The following is a 19,606-nucleotide window of genomic DNA, read 5'->3' as shown; positions in this document are numbered from 1 at the left end:
ACTGGTCTGAAGTCAGGAAGACGCAACTAAAGATCAAATCTAGCCTCAGACATTTTCCAGCTTTGTGACCCCAGAAAAGTCACTTAACCTTGATTACCTCAGTTTCCTCATCTATAAAATAGTGTGGAGAAGAAAAATGGCCAACTACTCTAGTGTCTCTGCCAAGAAAACCCCCAAATGGGGTTATAAAGAGTTGAACATGATTGAACAACAACATCTGGATGGTCAGAATTCCCTAAAAAACTGTCACAGCTAGCTATGCTGAAGCATGTAAATAATGCAGGCAATAGGGTGGGGCAAGCATTCCCAGCACTTTAGGAAGATTTGAATTCATAGTATTCTAATCCATTTAGGAGAAGTAACCAGCAGGCTGCAGAACCATAATTAGCCCAAAGCAACAAGGATTTTAAGGCAAGAAGCTAAAATTTAGTGGCCAGAGACAGCTCCATCCCAATATTTGCTTGCATTCTACAAAGCTAGGCAAAGTTGTTCTCATTATTAACTTTTCACAGTCAATTTCATCAGAGTGAAGCTGGAAGAGATCTTAAAAACTATCTAATCCAAACTTTTCATTTTACAGAAAAGGAAACTAAAGTCTAGACAAGACTTGTTCAAACTCATGTAGGTAGTAAGTAGACTATATTACCTTCTTTCTTTCTTATTTACTTTTTATTTTGTTTTTTTTTCAAATATATATAAACAAAATTTTAAACTTTTTAAAATATCCATATCCTTTCCTTTCTTCCCCTCATCCTTCTTGAAAAGGCAAGCAATTTGATATAGATTAGACATGTGTAGTGATGTAAAATATTTCCCTCAGCCATATTAATTGCCTTGTTTCTAAAAAAAAAAAAAAGAAAGAAAGAAATTAAAGGTGACAAGGACAATGGCAATTTCTGACCATATTGAACATAATATTGCCTACTATAGGCACTATATAGATATTTATTCCCTTTCGTCCAAACTTTTTGAGCTAAAGCATCACTCCATGGTCACCACTTAGCTGTGTATGTTGTTTCTCCCATTAGAAAGTGAGCTCCTAACAGATAGGGATAGTTTTTGAAGTTTTTATTTGTATCTTGTCATATAGTAAGTGCTTAATGAAGACTCATTCATTAATTTCCAATAAACCTGGAAACCAACTACTTCCCAAGGAAACCTATTTACCTTTAGGATATTTCTATTGATTGTGAAGATTTTCCTTGCCATAAACTGAAACCTGCCTCTCTTCAAGTACTATCTTTTGTCCTAATTCTATCCTTAGGGGACAAGGCTAGGAAACAAGAACCATTATGATTCTTGTCACATGGAAGATCCACAGAAGGGAAAGCATCATTTAGTTCAAATAACTCTGGACCAGAGATCAGAAGATACATGTTTTGAGATCCTTCTTCACTACTTTTTAGTGTGTATGATCATGGAAAGTTACTTAATCTGAGCCTCAGATTTCCCATCTGTATAATGTGGATCACTGTAGCTTTCCTACCGAGTAAAATGAGACTCAAAGATCAATTACTATCTGTCAGTCTGGGATTAATCAGTTAGTCTGAGATGGCTCATTCTCAGCATTGGCTCACTGGGCCAAATGATTATAATGGAAAATCATTCATATCCTGACCTATCATTCATCTCCACAGGAAGTGACCTGTCCAGGGTTAGTGACTGAGCTGGGATCCAATCCAAGAATTGGGCCAGCTGCTTCTCTGGTCCCCTCTTTGGCAAATCATAACAAAGATTACTGTTGTATGTATGTAATCTTTCAAAAACAAAACAAAACAACAACCCTGCATCACTTCCCCTTCAATGACTTTCAGTTCCAACTTGGCTCACCTATAGATGATGGTGAATGTGTTCTATCGTAGGAAGGCTGACTTTTTACATCCTGTCATACTGGGACAATATTCTTCATTTATGCATTTTTGCCTTATACTAGATCCTTTCCTTCTCTTCTATTTTCTCTTTGTTTCATGTCTTTTCTATTCCAACTGTAAATCATTTGTGTTTAATTAGCCACAGCCCTTATTAGTAGAAATACTTTTTGGTAATATTGTTGGGATCATATAGTTTCTCTCACCTTACTGATCCTCTCTTTGCAAAAATCTATTTTTTCTTTGGCTTCATCTACTTTCTATGCTAGATTTCCTTGCCAAAAATTTGTGATATGGATGAGAAATCTGATCTTTGTATCTTTGTAGAAATCAGTCAGTTAATAAACATTTATTAAGTGCCTGTAATGTACCAGGTGTTGTACTAAGCCCTGGGAATATAAAAAAAGATATGATAGTCCCTGTATTCTAGGATCTCTCAGTCTAGTGGGAAACACAACACATAAACATGTGCTAACAAGATATACACAGGATGAATTGGAAATAATCAATAGACTGAAGAATTTATGGGGATCAGGAATGGCTTCCTGTAGAAATGGGATTGCAAGGAAGCAAGGATTCCCCTATTTTTTTTAGGACGTATCTTGAAAACCTCCTCAATAGTCTTGTGGTGGAGAAAAGGAAAATTTCAATTTTCCTGGTTTGTTGATTCAGACCAAGCCTTGGAGTTTGAGACTTTCCAGAAGAGGGTTTAATAGAAACACTCCATCTTGCTTCTTTTCCTGGGGCTGAGTTGTCATAGGAGAGAGGACAATCAAAAGGAAAAAGGCTTTTCAAGTTGTTCATTCAAATGAGGTTCCTGGAAAGAAGTGCCAGTCTTTGGTAGGGGTGAGGCAGGGCTCTAAAGTGCAAGAGGAGGAATATGAATGGGTGGAACTGGGAAACAAAGCCTTCCACACATTTTAGAGAAGGAAATCTCTGAGGAAAGAGTTTATTGAATCATCGTGGGCTCTGGCCCAGAGATTCTTCATGAATTAACAATTCTCAGCCGAATGAGAGAGCAATTCGCAGGCATTTAAAAATGCTCACTTCTACCCTCTTGGAATCAGAGCAGGGTTTGGAAAGGCTTAGTTTAGGTATTTTTAATAATAATAATATCTGACATTTATACATTGATTTAAAATTTGCAAAATACTTTATATGTATTATCTCACTTGATCCTCATAACAACCCAGTGAAATAAATGCTATTGGTATTATTTCCACTTTTTCCAAATGAGTAAACTGAGGCTGAGAAAAGTTAAATGATAAACTAGTGTCAGAGATAGAATTTGAAAGCAGGGCTTCCTAACTTGATATTTCAAATCCTGATATATTTTCTCTTAGTGTCAGAACTTGAAGGTAAAATGAAGGGAAACATTTAATTTTCTTTTAGTGACATAAAATAAATTCATGATTAATTTTAAGAGAATAGAGTACCCTGAAGAACCACTGGCATAACTCCTCAAAGATGGAGACTAAGCCAATCTCAAGAAATCTACTTGAAATCTATAAACCAAAAGATTGGGAAAAATAATTGCTCATGTTTATCCTAAAACTGGTCAGTCCAAGCATCGAATAGGGACTTGGCAATAAGTACTTTTAGTAGGAATTTTGGCCCCACCCTTTGTGCCCCTGTCTCCTCCTAACTATTGCCACATCCTCTTGTGGTATTCCTAGATACAGGTTTTCATAAAAACTTCCATTAGGGGAATAGAAAAAGAGGCAGGAACCTCAGCTAGATTTAGCCCATCCCTTTCTGTACCCTGTGCCTAAGGACAAGGGGTGGGTGGAGGTGTTTATTTCCACAGCTGGCTAAAGGTAAAGTAGGAGGAGGGTGGGGAAGTGACCACATGAGTCAAAGTCAGTTGACCAGACGCTGTTGGCTGGACAAGCCTGGTTTCAGACTTTTTGCTTGTGTGGACATGTACCCTTATGTTTTTGTTTTCTGACTATTATGTATAATTATGTATTTGAGGGTAAGTGTAATCTCTGGGTCTGCTACTATCATAGATAAGAATGTTTACTTCTGGATGGTTTAAGAACTGTGCTATAGGTAGTTTGGTGGTATAGTAAATGTAGCACTAGTCCTGGAGTCAGGAAGATTTGAATTCAAAACCAGCATGAAATACTTGTTAGCTGTGTGTAATTCACTTAACAAACTCTGCTTGCCTCAGTTTCTTCAACCATAAAACAGGGATGATAATAGCACTTACTTCTCGAGGTTTTTATATTGATCAAGATCTCTTAAGTTTAATCTGCATTATAAACATTTTAGCCATCATTTTCTTAAATTTAGATAATTATAATAAATCAATAATTTGAAATTTGCTAATTCCCACTGTATCAATGCTTATGCTGAAAATTTAAGAATTGGATCCAGCAGCTTCAGCACATTCTTGCCTCTATACTTTGTATCCCTTTACAAAGAGCAGAAAGTTGTTTGTTTTTTTAATCAGAAGGGATAATGCTATTGGCTTGTGACTGATGGCCCTTAAAAATGAGTCAAACATTTTGAAGGTTTGAGCTATATTTGATGGAGCAGAAGGCATTCTGCTCTTCAATCAGGCATGGATTGATACAGTGAGTCAAGTGACTAGATACAGGAAACAGCTTGTATGAATATGACCTTTGGTGGCAGAGAACTGACTTTGATTTTAAGAAAGAATTAGCTATGATAGGTGAGAAGTGAATTGCAGAGAGGATCAAACTCTGGAAGCTGAATAACCTGTCTAGTAGAGAGGCTGTTGTTTGTCCTTCCTAAAGAGATCGAATGACATCTTTAGGATGATTCTTTCTATTTTTTAAATTCAAGCTTTTTATTTTAAAAACATATGCACAAAGTGGCGTAGTGGATAGAGCACCAGCCTTGAATTCAGGAGGACCCGAGTTCAAATGTGGCCTCAGACACTTAACACTTCCTAGCTGTGTGACCCTGGGCAAGTCATTTAACCCCAGCCTCAGGGGGGGAAAACAACAACAACAACAACAACAACAAAAACATATTCACGGATTAATTTTTCAATATTAACCCTTACTAAATCTTGTTTTCCAATTTTCCCCTTCTTTCCTCCCTCCCCTAGATGGCAAGTAATCCAATATATGTTAAACATGGTAAAATATATGTTAAATCCAACATATGCATACATATTTATACAATTATTGTGCTGCACAAGAAAAATCAAATCAAAAAGGAAAAAAAAGAGAAAGAAAATAAAATGCAAGCAAACAACAACAAAAAGCATGAAAATGCTATGTTGTGATCCACATTCAGTTCCCATAGTCGGGTATAGATGGCTCTCTTCATCACAAGATTATTGGAATTGGCCTCAATCATCTTATCACTGTTGCAAAGAGCCACATGATTGATCATCATATAATATTGAAGTTATCATGTATAATGATCTCCTGGTTCTGCTCATTTTTTTTTTTAAATTAATTTTATAATTATAAATTTTTTTTGACAGTACATATGCATGAGTAATTTTTTTTTTTTTTACAACATTATCCCTTGTATTCATTTATCCAAATTTTCCCTTCCCTCCCTCTACTCCCTCCCCTAGATGACAAGCAATCCCATACATTTTACATGTGTTTATAATTATAACATTTTTTGAAAGAACATATGCATAGGTAATTTTTCACAACATTATCCCTTGTACTCCCTTCTGTTCTGCATTTTCTCCTCCTTCCCTCCATCCCCTTCCCTAGATGGCGGGCATTCCCATACATATTAAATATGTTATAGTATATCCTAGATACAATATATATGTGCAGAACCGAATTTTGTTGTTGTTGTTGTTGCAAAGGAAGAATTGGATTCGGAAGGTAAAAATAACCTGGGAAGAAAAACAAAAAATGAGAACTCTTTACACTCATTTCCCAGTGTTCCTTCTCTGTGTGTAGCTGATTCTGTCCATCATTGATCAATTGGAACTGAATTAGCTCTTCTCTATGTTGAAGATATCCATTTCCATCAGAATACATCCTCATACAATATCACTGTTGAAGTATATTATTATCTCCTGGTTCTGCTCATTTCACTCAGCATCAGTTGATGTAAGTCTCTCCAAGCCTCTCTGAAATCATCCTGCTGATCATTTCTTAACAGAACAATAATATTCCATAACATTCATATACCATAATTTACCCAACCATTCTCCAATTGATGGGCATCCATTCAGTTTCCAGTTCCTTGCCACTACAAAAAGGGCTGCCACAAACATTTTTGCACATGTGGGTATGAGGGTGATTTTTGACTTGCACATGGATTGTATTTGAGTGAAGCAGAGCAGCACAAAGTTGTCAGCCTTTCTCTCTCCTCCAGAGTCCAGTGGCAAGACAAAGGTGAAGATAATCTGGCAATGGCTCAGGAAGTAATGGTGGCCTTTCTAAATTAAGGTCTTTTCCAGGAATTAGTCTGTCTGAAGCTACTCCTATTTAATGACTATCAGCTAGGTAAGAATTAAGACAAAAGACTGCCCAACTTTCCTCCAGAGTCAAAATTGTCCAGTGGCAAGACTAGAAGAGCTGTACCCAAGGGGAAACTTCATGAAGACTCCACAAGGGGAGAAAAGACATTGAGATCCTGTAGTGTAATGAGCTGTTGTCTCTAGAAGCTGCTGGATCGCTCTCTGGGAAGAGATATGCTGTGTCTACTCAAATCTCTCAGACAGATTCTTCTTCCTGTAACGAACCGTTGTCTCCAGGCAGTTGCTGTTAACTCTTGTCCAAAGAAGTGACTTCCCTTCCTGCAGAGAGCTCCGTCAGGCCTGATGTAATGCAGAGAGTCCTCTTCTTTCTCTGAGAGTCCTCTCTTTTATTCTCCCAGAGAATGGGCGTGGGATAATGCAAGGGCTTCTGGGAAGAACCACCCCAGCCAATGAGCTTTCCCCCTCTATCAAGTCAACCTGAGTTCTCACCTTGTAATTGTCCAGAAAACCTCAGTTCTCACTTAGTAATCCTAACATCTCCCCCTTTCTTTTGATTTAGAACATAGGACAGTCATGACCTTGAAACATAAATCCATCAATATGGGAAGTATTACAGATAATTACATAAATTACATAAGCACATAGTAACATAGTAACGTAACACATGCTAGAAGTATATAACATAATCATAAATTGAAAATTTATAAATGTCCATAAGTCCATTGTCCATTAGTCTCATCTTGTGTGAGGAAGTCCAATGATTCCTGCTGATTTTAAAGTTCTTTAACAGTCTTCTTATTATCCATGCTCTTTCAGTGTCAGATGTTTCTTAGATCTTTTCCTTTATTTTGAGGTCTTTCTCTTTTTCTGTCTCTCTCTGATGGACAAGGCGAATATGACTCGTTGGCACCCATCTGATTCCTTCTCCTGCTGAAGAAATACAAGCAAACCCTCTCTCCCAGGCAGTTAACCTATCTAATTTCCTTCTATTTACCACTTTCTAAATCTCTTCTCATCATCTGACAATTACATTGGAGTTGTTTGCACTGGACACAGCCCTGTTGGTTTAAAAGGCCTGTATTCTCCCCAAGTGTAATCCATTTTTGCAATCTGATTGCTTTTTGGCTCACTTATCAGGTAATCCCTTTCTACCATGTGATTACTTTTCTGCTGGTTGATCAAATCAGAGTCCTGACCTTCTAAAGGCTCTTTAGGTGTAACATCAGCTGCCATCATGCCCCAAGTCTTTTTTGCCTGGGGCCCTGGATCTGGGCCCCTCATCCTATTTCCCTGAATTAGTTTACACTCTGATGCCCAATGGAGTCCTCTGTTGCATTTTGGACATGGGGTTTTAGGTCTTCTCTCACCCTGTTTCCTCACTGTATCTCCATACCTACACTGAGCTCTTAGATGTCCAATTTTTCCACATTGAAAACATCGCCGAGTTTCTCTAGAAGGCCTTTGCCAGGAGGGACCCTGTTTTTGCATGTTCATCATTGTCTGGGTGTAAAAAGCATTTGTTCCCACTGTAGCACAGCGTCTTATGATCTCCTCTAAAGGAGCATCTTTGTCTAATCCCCATATAATTCTTTTGCAAATCTCATTGGCATTTTCCTTAGCCAGATGTCTGGTCATTATTTCTGTAGCTGAATTTTCTCCAATAGTTCTTTTGACAGCAGTTTGCAAACGTCCCACAAAATCTGGAAAAGGTTCATTGGGACCTTGCTGTATTTTAGTGAAAGCCTCTCCACGATCTTTCTGTCCAGGAAGGACACCCCAAGCTTTTATTGCAGCCTTAGCAATTTGTTCATATATTGTCATGGTATAATTAATCTGTTCCGAATTCTCTCCATATTGACCTTCACCAGCTAAGTGCTCAAAAGTGAATTGTGTGTTAACTCCTATTTCCAAATTGCATCTGACTTGAATTTTACATAATTCATGAAATTCTGAAAGCCATAATAAATTTTCTCCAGGTTCCAGGCATATCCTTGCTATGGATTTCCAATCATTCGGGGTTAGGACTTCATAAGACAAACCATCTAGTAACATTTTAACATAAGCTGATGTAGCCCCATAAAGGGTACAACCTTTTTTCAAATCCTTAATTTTATTCAAATCTAAAGGTGCATATCTTCTCCTTTTTTTACCTACAGAGTCAATATTTTCAATCACAGGATATGCATGTATAAAATCACTTATATCCTGTCCTTCTCTCTTAGCTTTAACCAATGCTTTTTCTAATCTTGTCATAGGCTTAGGCTGCTTCACAGGCAATTCTGTTTGTGTTTCTGCCTCTTCCTCTCCTCCTTCTTGCTCCACCCATGAAGGGTTAATTGAGGGAGGAGATGGGAGGTGCTCCTGTTGCTCAGAATTGTACTTAACTTCATTGTTATCTGATTCATCCTTTTCACCTAGTTTAGTTGACACCTCCCCATTTTGCTCCTTCATCTCTTCCTTTAGAATAACATTGTTTAAAGCCAATTGGATTACATTGTATATATGAATTGTATCTTTGGAAATTGAGTTTGGCCTGGAATTGTAGTGTTCACCTAATTGCTTTCCTACTAATTCCCATTCATCTGGATCCAATTCTTCTTCCAGAGAAAAAGAAGGACATATAACCTTCACAGTTCTTAAAAGTTCACTAATCTCCTCTAAAATTATAATCAATCCTTGGCTTTTCATAACCTTGATGATGCTCTCTAAACATTTTCCTTGAACAGAAGGTGTTTGCCCCATTTCACTATAAGAGATTCCTGGTTTAGCCCTTAACAAGTTAAGTTCCTTATTTATCTATTAGCACGCTCACTTAATCTTTAACAAAGTTTCCTCGTTACTCACGGTTCTGGGTCAGAGAGACTGAGATCTAGATTGGAAGCTTTTCCACTGGAATCAGGACTGTGTCTGTCCCTGTTCGGGCGCCAAATTGCGAAGGTCTGGTCTAGCTCCTCTTGTCAGGATAAGCAAAAGTCCTTGCCCCACGTGTGGACGCCAAATGTAATGAGCTGTTGTCTCTAGAAGCTGCTGGATCGCTCTCTGGGAAGAGATATGCTGTGTCTACTCAAATCTCTCAGACAGATTCTTCTTCCTGTAACGAACCGTTGTCTCCAGGCAGTTGCTGTTAACTCTTGTCCAAAGAAGTGACTTCCCTTCCTGCAGAGAGCTCCGTCAGGCCTGATGTAATGCAGAGAGTCCTCTTCTTTCTCTGAGAGTCCTCTCTTTTATTCTCCCAGAGAATGGGCGTGGGATAATGCAAGGGCTTCTGGGAAGAACCACCCCAGCCAATGAGCTTTCCCCCTCTATCAAGTCAACCTGAGTTCTCACCTTGTAATTGTCCAGAAAACCTCAGTTCTCACTTAGTAATCCTAACACTGTAGTAGTAGAGACTTTATTTACCTTGTCTACCTGTATTCCCTACATATATGCCTCATTATCATTATGCTCAGTAACCAATTTTCTGATGTGCATACGTGGGAGAGTGTGTTTCATGGGATAAAAGAGAGAAAGGGATGTTTTGTAGTTACTGTTCTTACTATGCCTTCTGAATAAATGCTTTTGTTTTGGTCTAGTTGCATCTGTTTAGGGGGAAGATAAACAGTGGGGGCTAATGAGCTATAGCAGTAAACACAAACTATATAGCCCTTTTAACTGCCTGTTAGGCGACTCAACATATTAGATTGACAGTTGTGTTGGAGTGCATAGGGAATACTTTTAATACACATACAATACCATATGCCTTTCTCTGAGAAATTTAATACCAACTCATAAGCTGCAATTTCATTTATGGAATAGAAAATCAGACTTTAATGTTGGAGGTCAAAGATAGGGATCTGGCTCCCTAAACTGGCAATGGAGTGTCAAATCTTAGAGTCACAGAACATTTTAATTGGGAAGAGACCATGTGACCACAATATAATCTAGCTCTCATGCTTCACCTTACAGTTAGGGGAAGTAAGGCCCAGATAGCAGAACTGACTTATTCCAGATCATTTGGCTAATTAATAGAATTCAGTTCTCCTTGGTAAGCTTTCTATTCCACCTCCCTGCTAATGCTTGGAAATGTGCTCATGTGTGTGAAGAGAAATTTTATAATTTTCTGGTAAAATGAACAGAGAGACTGTCTCTTTTCAGCCCAAGAACTATTAAGAGACACTGGGAAAACATGTTGACATCCAGGAAAATTCCTCCCAAGTAGGAGGCTAAAGGGCTACTTAGGAAACAGCTTAAATAGCCAGTCACAGAAAGTTGGCTATGAAAAGTAGTTGGCCCTGATAATATGAATCTCGAAAATCTAAATAAATCTTCCTTAAAAAAAAAAAAAAAGGGTTTACTTGAAAGAAGCTGGTTTGATTTAACATACTAATTAAGAAAGCACAATGCTAGTCACTTCTTATGCAATTCTAGATATGACATAGTACTGCTCTCAAGGAATTTACAATCTATATTAGAGATGACAAGGGAAGATTGGGTACACAGATAACTTTGATTTGAGGGAGATCAAGTTAAATTCAGGGTAGAGATCCACTATGAGAATTTGGAAGTGGGAGAGATCAATCAGAGAAGTTGATCTAAGCTGAGGAAGAGAAATTTTCCTGAAGAAGCCAACTGTAAGTACCTTTGCCCTTCACCTTAGTATTTCCAGTCCTAATTTGGCTGTCCCACTCCTTTCCCCTATCATCAATGTTTCTCTGGTTTCTGGAGAGCATTACTGTGACATCTAATCTTGGAATAGTTGAGCCAAATCCTAGAATTTATTCCTTATTCCTTTGCCCTTAGGAAAAGGAAAGGGAGGATGCTTGGGAGGTTTCCAGAAGGTCCTCCTTTTTCCCCCGGCTTGGCCTCCTGCTCTCCTCAGCCGTAGGCTTTTAGGATCTGTTGGAAAGAGCAGGTTTTAGGCAGTAGTATAAATAGGCAGGTGCAAATGGTGCAGCTGCATTGGGTGTGTCACCAGTTGGAATGTAGAGGAATTAGCAGTAAAAATAATAATTTCAAGTTTTGATTTTTCATTTAAAAAATGCTTTGCTATATATTTTATTTGGTTCCCAGAACAGTTCTGTGTGGTAGGCAGGATAACTTTGTTTATTTTTATTTATTTATTTTTTGCACTTCTAATTTTGCCTCTATTGGGAATTTTGATCTGGAGAGTCATCAGCAACTTAGAGTCTGCTTGGGACAGAAACATTAAGTCTCTTTTTTGGTCTTAAAGTGAATGAGGCAGATCCCAAACAAAATCTTGACTTCAAAGATGGCCCTCTCTATACACCATGCTATGCTGACCAGGTATAAGGACAGGTATTATCCCCATTTTTATAATGGAAACTGAGGTCCAATGTCAAGATCATAAAACTAGTAAATGATATATGAGACAAGACTTCTACCTAGGTGTTCTGACCCACATCTAAGCTTCTTTCTACCATACCACAAACAGTTCATCTCTTTATACCTTGGTTTCTTCATCCATAAAATGAAGGGGTTGGGCCAGATGGGCTTAAAGGATTTAGCTCTAAGTCTTGTTTGAAGGGATTTTATTTCCTCTCTTTTTGTATCTTCATTAATTACCTCCCCTTACTCTTGTGATTATTATAGATCTGTATTGTATGTACATGGTGTTGTTTTGTTGTTATTCATTTATTTTCAGTTGTGTCCAATTCTTTGTGAACCCATTAGGAATTTTTGGGAGCTCAGGGTCATTCAGCTAAGAAGTGTTAAGTTTCAAGTTTCTGAGGCCATATTTCAAACTCAGGTCCTCCTGATTTCAGCGCTGGTGCTCTATCCACTATACTACTTACCTGCCCCTCCAGTTCATTTTTACAGATAAGGAAATTGAGGTAAATAGGGTGACATGGCTGCCCCATGGTCACACAGCTAGTAAGTGTCTGAGGCTGGATTTGAATTTAGGAAGAATTAGTAAGATTTGAACTTGCTAATTAACAATTCCTGACTCCAGGCCTGGTATTCTATCCATTAAGCCACCATCGTATACAGTGGTCTGTATATTGACTATGACTGTCTGACTATTTATCTGACTGATTAAAGTCTAGGCATGTTTATTTAGTTAATTTTGGGTTAGGTAAGGAAATATTCAAGTGGAGGAAGACAGGGCAAGGGGTGTGTGTGTGTGTGTAGAGGAGAGAATGATTTATATCTCTGGAAACTCAAATATAATGAAGCAGGACATAATTACATATGTCGCCCCAACTAATCTCTAATCCCTTTATATCTTTTCTCCAGGAGCCAATGTCTGTACCACCCGGGGGGTGAGTTCCTGCCAGCAGTGCCTTGCTGTGAGCCCTTTGTGTGCCTGGTGCTCAGATGAGGTAAGCAGCAGACATGTCCCCACCTACCTGCTTAATTAATTCTTGTTTCAGGAGCTGTCTAGGAGCTTCCTATTATATAGGAGACTAGGGAGAATTCTGTTTATTGCTGATGTGGAAGAAAATGGAAACTCTATTTAGGGAATGGACTTTCTCAGGCTTCCTGGGAGAATCACGAATAGAACCTAGGAACCAGACCCTGCAGTCTATTTCACTCTACCTAGATACCCTGGTATTGCCTACAAATGGGCAGTGATCCCTTTCTCTCTTTGGAGACCTTCTTTTGGGAATGGAATTATGGAGAAAAATAAAGGAATGACATGGGATCCTATAAGGAGGAAGAGAATATAAAGTAGCATTTGGAGGTGGAGCTGTTTGTCCATATAAATCTCAAGTATGAATAATGCATAGAGAAGAAGAAATTTTCCTCAAGGGTTAGGAAGATGTTTATTCTGAAAGAAATTTTGGGTCAAAGCTTCTGACTGATTCTGTTGTTTGGAGTGGCGAGAGGATTAGCTATGTCTAGGCATGGGTCTATGGTTTGTAATAGCCAAGAATATGAATATTTCTGAGGGCATGAATGTTTCTTTAGGACTGGGGCACAGAGACTTTGTGGTGATAAAAAGTTCATTAACAATTCCAGCTAACCCAGCAATACACAAGGCCTATGATGTAAGGTTGATGGGATTCTGACACTTTTTTTTTTTTTTAAATGGTGAAGTACAAGTGCTAGAAAATAAACTGGGTTTGTCACCAGAAGATTAGAATCCTGATTCTAGCACTCAGTACAATGCCTGGTACATAGTTGATTCTTAATGAATGTTTACTGATTGAAATGTTTACTGGTTGATTTTGGTATTCACTCTTATGTGACCTGGGATAATGTTTTCCTGTCATTATCTTCATCTCAAAACTGAGGGCCAAGACTAATGGTTCCTTGAAGCCTCTTCTAGTCTACATTCTTTTTAACCTATCCCAGAAGGAGCTTTCCATCTTCTCTCCAAGAACTGGAGCTGCCTCCATTCCAGTTACATCCTTAGGACAAGACTTTCTGACCACTTAGCCCAGACTTATTGCCTCCTTTTTTCTTCACCCCAGAGCTACTTTCTGATGTGCAAGTGGTTACTGATCTCTTCTGAGAGTTTCCAGAACAGGAAACCTTATTAGGTCTGATCAGGGAGCCAGAGAAGGGAATATGTACTTAAACTAGACGACTGGGTCAGCAGTACTTGGTTTTGCCCTCTGTTTTGGCCTCAGTGTTTCTCTGCATGGGTCCTGTTCTGAGATATAACTCATCTGGGTCACATTGTCTTAGATGAGCCAATGAAACATTTCTAGATGAGAGAAATGCTTTTCTCTTCACCCCTGCCCTGCCCTACCCAGCCTACCTTACATTCCCCTGTGTCTCATATGGCCTTCCCATTTCAGTCTCCCTACTCCTTCCTCCTCTCTGAACTTCAACCTTTTAAAAATTTTCTTTTGAAGATTTTACAATTTATTTTTCAAGCCCCTCCCACTATGGGATGAGAAGGAAGAAATAGGAAAGGAGAGATTTCAACCTGGACAGTAATTGGAGGGGGTGAAGTTTTGTGTTATAAGCAACAATAATAGAAATCTGAGATCGCTTCTTAAAGTCTTTTCTCTTCCTCTGCACCAAATTAGGGGAAAATCGAAATAGTTAAGGACCTAAGGAGCTTCTGAATTCAAGAGTTACTTTAGCTGTATGACACTGGACAAAAACCTTAATTTCTCAGTGTATCTTCAGGACTAAACAGATCTAGGAAAAGCATCATCCCCTTCTTGATCTCATAACTTCTACTGTTCTGAGTGGGTATGGTCCCTGTGTGTGAGGGTTCCTGCTAAGGAAATGGGGCATGTGGCTCTTAGATAAAGAAACTATTTTTCAGAGATACCAATGTAGGACACCAAGGAAAGCCTGGCAAATTTCGTGCTTGTGGTTAGGGAATGTTGAGTGCTAGTATTTCATGACTGGAGAATAAGGAGATGAGGATGTTTGCATGGAGGAGCCAATCAGGAAACCAGCTAAGAAATTCCCTTAGAAAGTGAAAATGGGAGAATTAGAAATCCTGTGGTTAAGGAAAAAAAATATGACTGTCATTGAATAAGGAGAGGAGATGGGGAAAGGGATCCAGGAAAAAGGAGAAAAGAGAGGGGAAAGACAAAGGAAGCCAGTTTTAATGGGAAATAAAATGTATCAATGGGAAATACTTGTGAGTAATAGTAGGGGGATATAGGAAGGAAAGAATACATTGTTTAGAGAGACAGGAAGCAAAAATCCAGAATTCTGTCCTGATAATTCTCTAAGCAGGAGGGCATTCCCTACGCACAGGCAAAAATCCCACAGAATGTATGGATGGGTACTTTCAATTATCTTTGCCATATGTACACTTATGTCCAGTCCACCAGGCTCATACAATTTGAGGTGTGGGATTTTTTCCCTGTTTATCTATTGAATTGCCCCTGTCCCTTTTAGTTGTGAAGAAGTGATCTTAGATTTCTAATATTATTGCTTATAACACCAAAACTTCACCCTCTCCAATTACTGTCCAGATTGAAATCTCCTCTTCCCTATCTCTTCCTTCCCATCTCATCGTGGGAGGATCTTGAAAAATAGATTGTAAAATCTTCAAAAGACACAAACTACTTTGGATTGAAGAAAGTGTATAAACCAGAGAAAATTAGGGGTGAGCAATGCTTAGTGTATGTTATTGTTGGAATGTTTGAAGTAAACCAAATGACCTTTCAGCCTTGCTGCTTTCCTTCCAATACCATCCCATTTAAGTTGAAACCTAGAAAAAGGACTATAAAGTTTACCACATGCCTAGGAGGAGAGCATATGTTACATTGCCTTTGGGAAATTGCAAATTTCCTTTAGTGACCCTAGGAAACAAAGACCCATTTTAAAAATACCACCATTCTACTGACTTTGCTCTATGGCAGTGAAACATATAGTAATCTCTAAAGAATTAAAAATTAATATCACTCAGAAAGTAACAAAGGGGGGCATAGTTGGCAGGAGCAAGCTACAGAATACAACCAATGGGAACATCAAAAGAAAAGAAGTAAAGGATGTATGCTGGAAAAGAAACAGGCTAGTCACAAGGCAAAGATAAGGGATGACTAGCTGCTTCCTGTTCTAAAGAAAGCCTTTGGCTGGGAATCAGGAGACCTTATTTCAAGCTCATGTTCTGATGCGTGATTATTATGTGAACTTAAAATCAATTATTTGTGGGCTGCTAGGTAGCACAGTCTATAAAGAGCCAGGCCTGCATTCAGGAAAACCTGAGTTCAAATCTCCCCTCAGATACTACCTGTGTGATGCTGGGTGAGCCACTTAACTCTGCCTCAGTTTTCTCATCTGTAAAATGAACTGGAGAAGGAAATAGCAACCCGCTTTAGTGTTTTTACCAAGAAAATCCCATGGACTGTATAATCCACAGGGTCATGAAGAATCAGACATGATGATCAGCTAAACAATAAACTAGGATGCTTCTTTCAGCATTGATCTCATTTAGAGATGGGAAATATTATAGGGAGGCTAAGTCACTTAGTAACTGGGTTGCTAGACTTGAGTTTGAATTAAGGTCTTCAGCCTCCCCGATAAGAGTTCTTTCTTTATAACATGTAGCAGGGTGTTTTCATTTTTCTTTGTCATAGGTAGACCCATATCCAGTACAGCAAGCATATGCAACTTTAGGAGGGAGCTTTCCCCCCATCTTATTGAATGACTTAGAGGTCACTTTTCTAGCCTCCACATGATTTGATCATCTCATTATATCATGATGGTGGTAGTAGTTTTCTAGAGTATTACCCCTATTTTCCACCCCTTTCCTACTTCTATCCTTTTCCTCTTTTCTATTACTTCTTCAGTCTGAGTGGTTAAAAAAAAATTGACCTTTCTTTTTTTGGGAGGGTGAGGTGGGAGAAGGTAATCTGGGTTAAGTGACTTGCACAGGATCACATAACTAGTAAATGTCTGAGACTGGATTTGAACTCAGGTCCCCTTGACTCCAGAGCTGGTGTTCCATCTACTGCCTCAACTATCTGTCTCCAAAATGACTTCTCTAAGTAAGAAAACAGCTAGATGGTCTAGTGAATAGAGTGCTAAATTTGGAGTCAAGAATTCTTTAGTTCAAAATCTCAAACACTAGCATTGTGACCTTAGATAAGTAATTTCATTTCTCTTAGCCTTAGATTCCTCACCTGGAGAACTTACATTATAGGGTTGTTGTGAAGAATGAAGTCCCTTAACCTCTCTCAGCCTCAGTTTCCTCATCTGTAAAATGGAAAGTAGCTGGGTAGCACAGTGGATAGAATATCTGGCCTGGAGTCAGGAAGATTCTTCTTCAATTCAAATCTGGTCTCAGAGACTTACTGCATGACTTGGGCAAGTCACTTCATCCTGCTTGCCTCAGTTTCCTCATATGTAAAATAAATTAAAGAAGCAAATGGCAAACTATTCCAGTGTCTGTGCCAAAAACAAACAAACAAAAAACCAAACTCCAAATGAGGTCTGAAATGACTGAAAAATAACTGAACAACAAAAATGGAGATATCAGCTTTCCTTATAGAGGTGTTATGAGGATTAAATGGGTAACATTGTTTTCCCTGTTCTTGGAGAGCAGGAGCCATATTTTTGCCTTTCTTTGTATCTCCAGCACTTAGCAGAGTACCTGGCACATAGAAAGTAAGCATTTAATAAACACTGACTGAGTCTTCTGCTGAGGTCACTGCCTGTTTGGTCTAAGTGTTATCAATGGGAGCTGAGCTGAGGAGCAGCCCTGTGTAATTATAATCCTGACCCCTGACGTCAGTGTCCATGAAAAAGAGTGATAAAGGGGTGGGAAACAGTTTTTATTTTTCAGTGTTTAGATCTCTGAGGAAATTCATAACAAACCATAAGGACCAGCAGCAGAGCCAAACACGTTGGCTCCAATTCCTTAAAAAAACTATTACTTTTGGAAAGAGAGACTAGCTGTATTCTACACTGCTCCTTCTGGCCTTCAAACTCACAGCTTATTGTGACTTGATCTTCCCCGGTCTCTCCCTTCCCTTCCTCTCTCTAGTAGACAGCTGAAAAGAGCCTTTCCTATCAGCCCCCTGGTTCACCTAATTTTTGCCTTTTTTGGGATGAGGCTCTCTCCCTCTAGAACCTTGTGGTCAGCTGGAATCTTTGATAAGGTAGACATTTTTAAATATAGAAACAGGACTGAAAGAGGGGCTATAGAGGAAATTTGCAATCAGTTAGTCAGCAGGCATTTATAAAATGCTTACAGTGTGTCAGACACTGGGCTAAAGTTCTGGGAAATAAGAAAAACAAACTAGTCTCTACCCTGATGGAGTTCACAATCTAATGAGGATGGCTATGTGAAAACACCTATGTATATTTAAGATAAATTAGAAAGAATCATTAAAAAGACTAGTAGTGAGGGGCCCTGGAAAAAGCCTCATAAAGAAGGGAAATTTGAGTTGAGACTTAGAGGAATACGGGAAAACCAAAAAGGCAGAGGTGAGGAGGGAGAACATTTCAGGCCCAAAAAGCAGGGTCATTGAAGGGAGAATGTGTACCCAAAGCTGAAATAGCCTCTGAAATATCCTCTCATGTCCTGATTAGGATCAGAGGTAATGGAATTTAGAAGGGGGATTCTTCTTGCCTCATACATTAGGCATTCAGTGCTAGAGAGGGTATTTCCTTTTTTTTTTTTTTTAACTCAATTTTATTTTCACTTCCAAATTCTTTCTCTCCTATCTCCCTCTCTGAAACACTCCCACTGAAAAAGCAAGAAAAAACAAAACCCATTACTACTATGTTTAGTTAAGGAAAATAAACTCCTTCATTTAGCCAAATTTGAAAGGTATTTGAACTGGGGCCATTTTAGTTTCTGTTTCTCATGCCCCAGTGCTAACCATAATGCCCAGTGCTTTAAAAAAAAACATTATTTTTATTTCCCCAAATACATGCAAAAATAGCTTTCAACATTCACCTTTGTAAAACCTTGTGTTTCAGATTTTCTCCCTCTTTCTCCCTCTCCCCTCCTCCCCAAGACAGCAAGCAATCCAAATATAGCTTAAACATGTGCAATTCTTCTAAACATATTTCTATATTCATCATGCTGAGAAAAAAAAAAAAATCAGACCAAAAGGGGGGAAAAAAAACACTAAAAAGGAAAACAGGCAAGCAAACAACAACAATAAAAAAAGTGAAAATACTATGCTTCTATCCATATTCAATATCCATAGTTCTCTCTCTGGATGTGGATGGTTCTTTCCTTCACAAGTTTATTGGAATTGCCTTGAATTACTTCATTCTTGCAAAGAGCCAAGCCTATCACAATTGATCATCACATAATCTTGTTACTATGTACAATGTTCTCTTGAGCAGAAGCTCACTTTATTTAGCATCAGTGTATGTAAGTCTTTCCAGGCTTTTCTGAAATCAGCCTGCTCATCATTTCTTGTAGAACACTAATATTTCATTACATTGATATACCATAACTTATTCAGTCATTCCCCAACTGATGAGTATCCACTCAGTTTCCAATTCTTTGTCAAAAAGAAGTGCTGCAAACATTTTTGCACATGTGTATCCTTTCCCTTCTTTTATGATCTCTTTGATGATATAGATTTGGTAGAGATGACCAGTCTTACAGAGTTGATGGGGACAGAAAGATGGAAGTGGATTCTAGCTTCTGGGACAACCTTTTCCTATCTAAATTCAGTCAATTTATTAATTTAAGCCAAAGCTTTTAAAAATATCTATTTCTATAGGATTTAAAGTATTTTAATCACAGCATACTTATGAAGTAGGGAGTTCAAATATGATCACTCCCATTTTGTATAGGAGAAAGTGAGGTTAAAAATGTGCTAGAAATGTTAGAGATGAAAGAAGAGAAGGAAATGGAAAGAATGAGTAGGCAAAGAATGATCTCTTAGTTGCCAAATCTATTGCCCTTTTCTCAATCCTCATTTTC

At 38.5% G+C, this 19,606-nt stretch overlaps 1 protein-coding gene across 3 annotated transcripts in view; it reads left to right on the top strand.

Annotated features, from left to right (window-relative positions):
- Positions 1-19,606, top strand: part of ITGB3 (integrin subunit beta 3) — an 81,776-nt gene that overhangs the window by 8,979 nt on the left and 53,191 nt on the right. For all 3 annotated transcript variants that reach the window (XM_074260958.1, XM_074260957.1, XM_074260956.1), the window contains exon 2: positions 12,532-12,617. In XM_074260958.1, coding sequence (XP_074117059.1) covers positions 12,532-12,617 — 86 coding nt within the window. The remainder of the gene's footprint in view (positions 1-12,531; positions 12,618-19,606) is intronic.

This window comes from Sminthopsis crassicaudata, chromosome 4, assembly GCF_048593235.1.
Source record: "Sminthopsis crassicaudata isolate SCR6 chromosome 4, ASM4859323v1, whole genome shotgun sequence".
Taxonomy (NCBI): Eukaryota; Metazoa; Chordata; class Mammalia; order Dasyuromorphia; family Dasyuridae; genus Sminthopsis; species Sminthopsis crassicaudata.
Note: the sequence above shows the minus strand (reverse complement) of the source record. Positions and strands in the feature narration are given on the sequence as shown.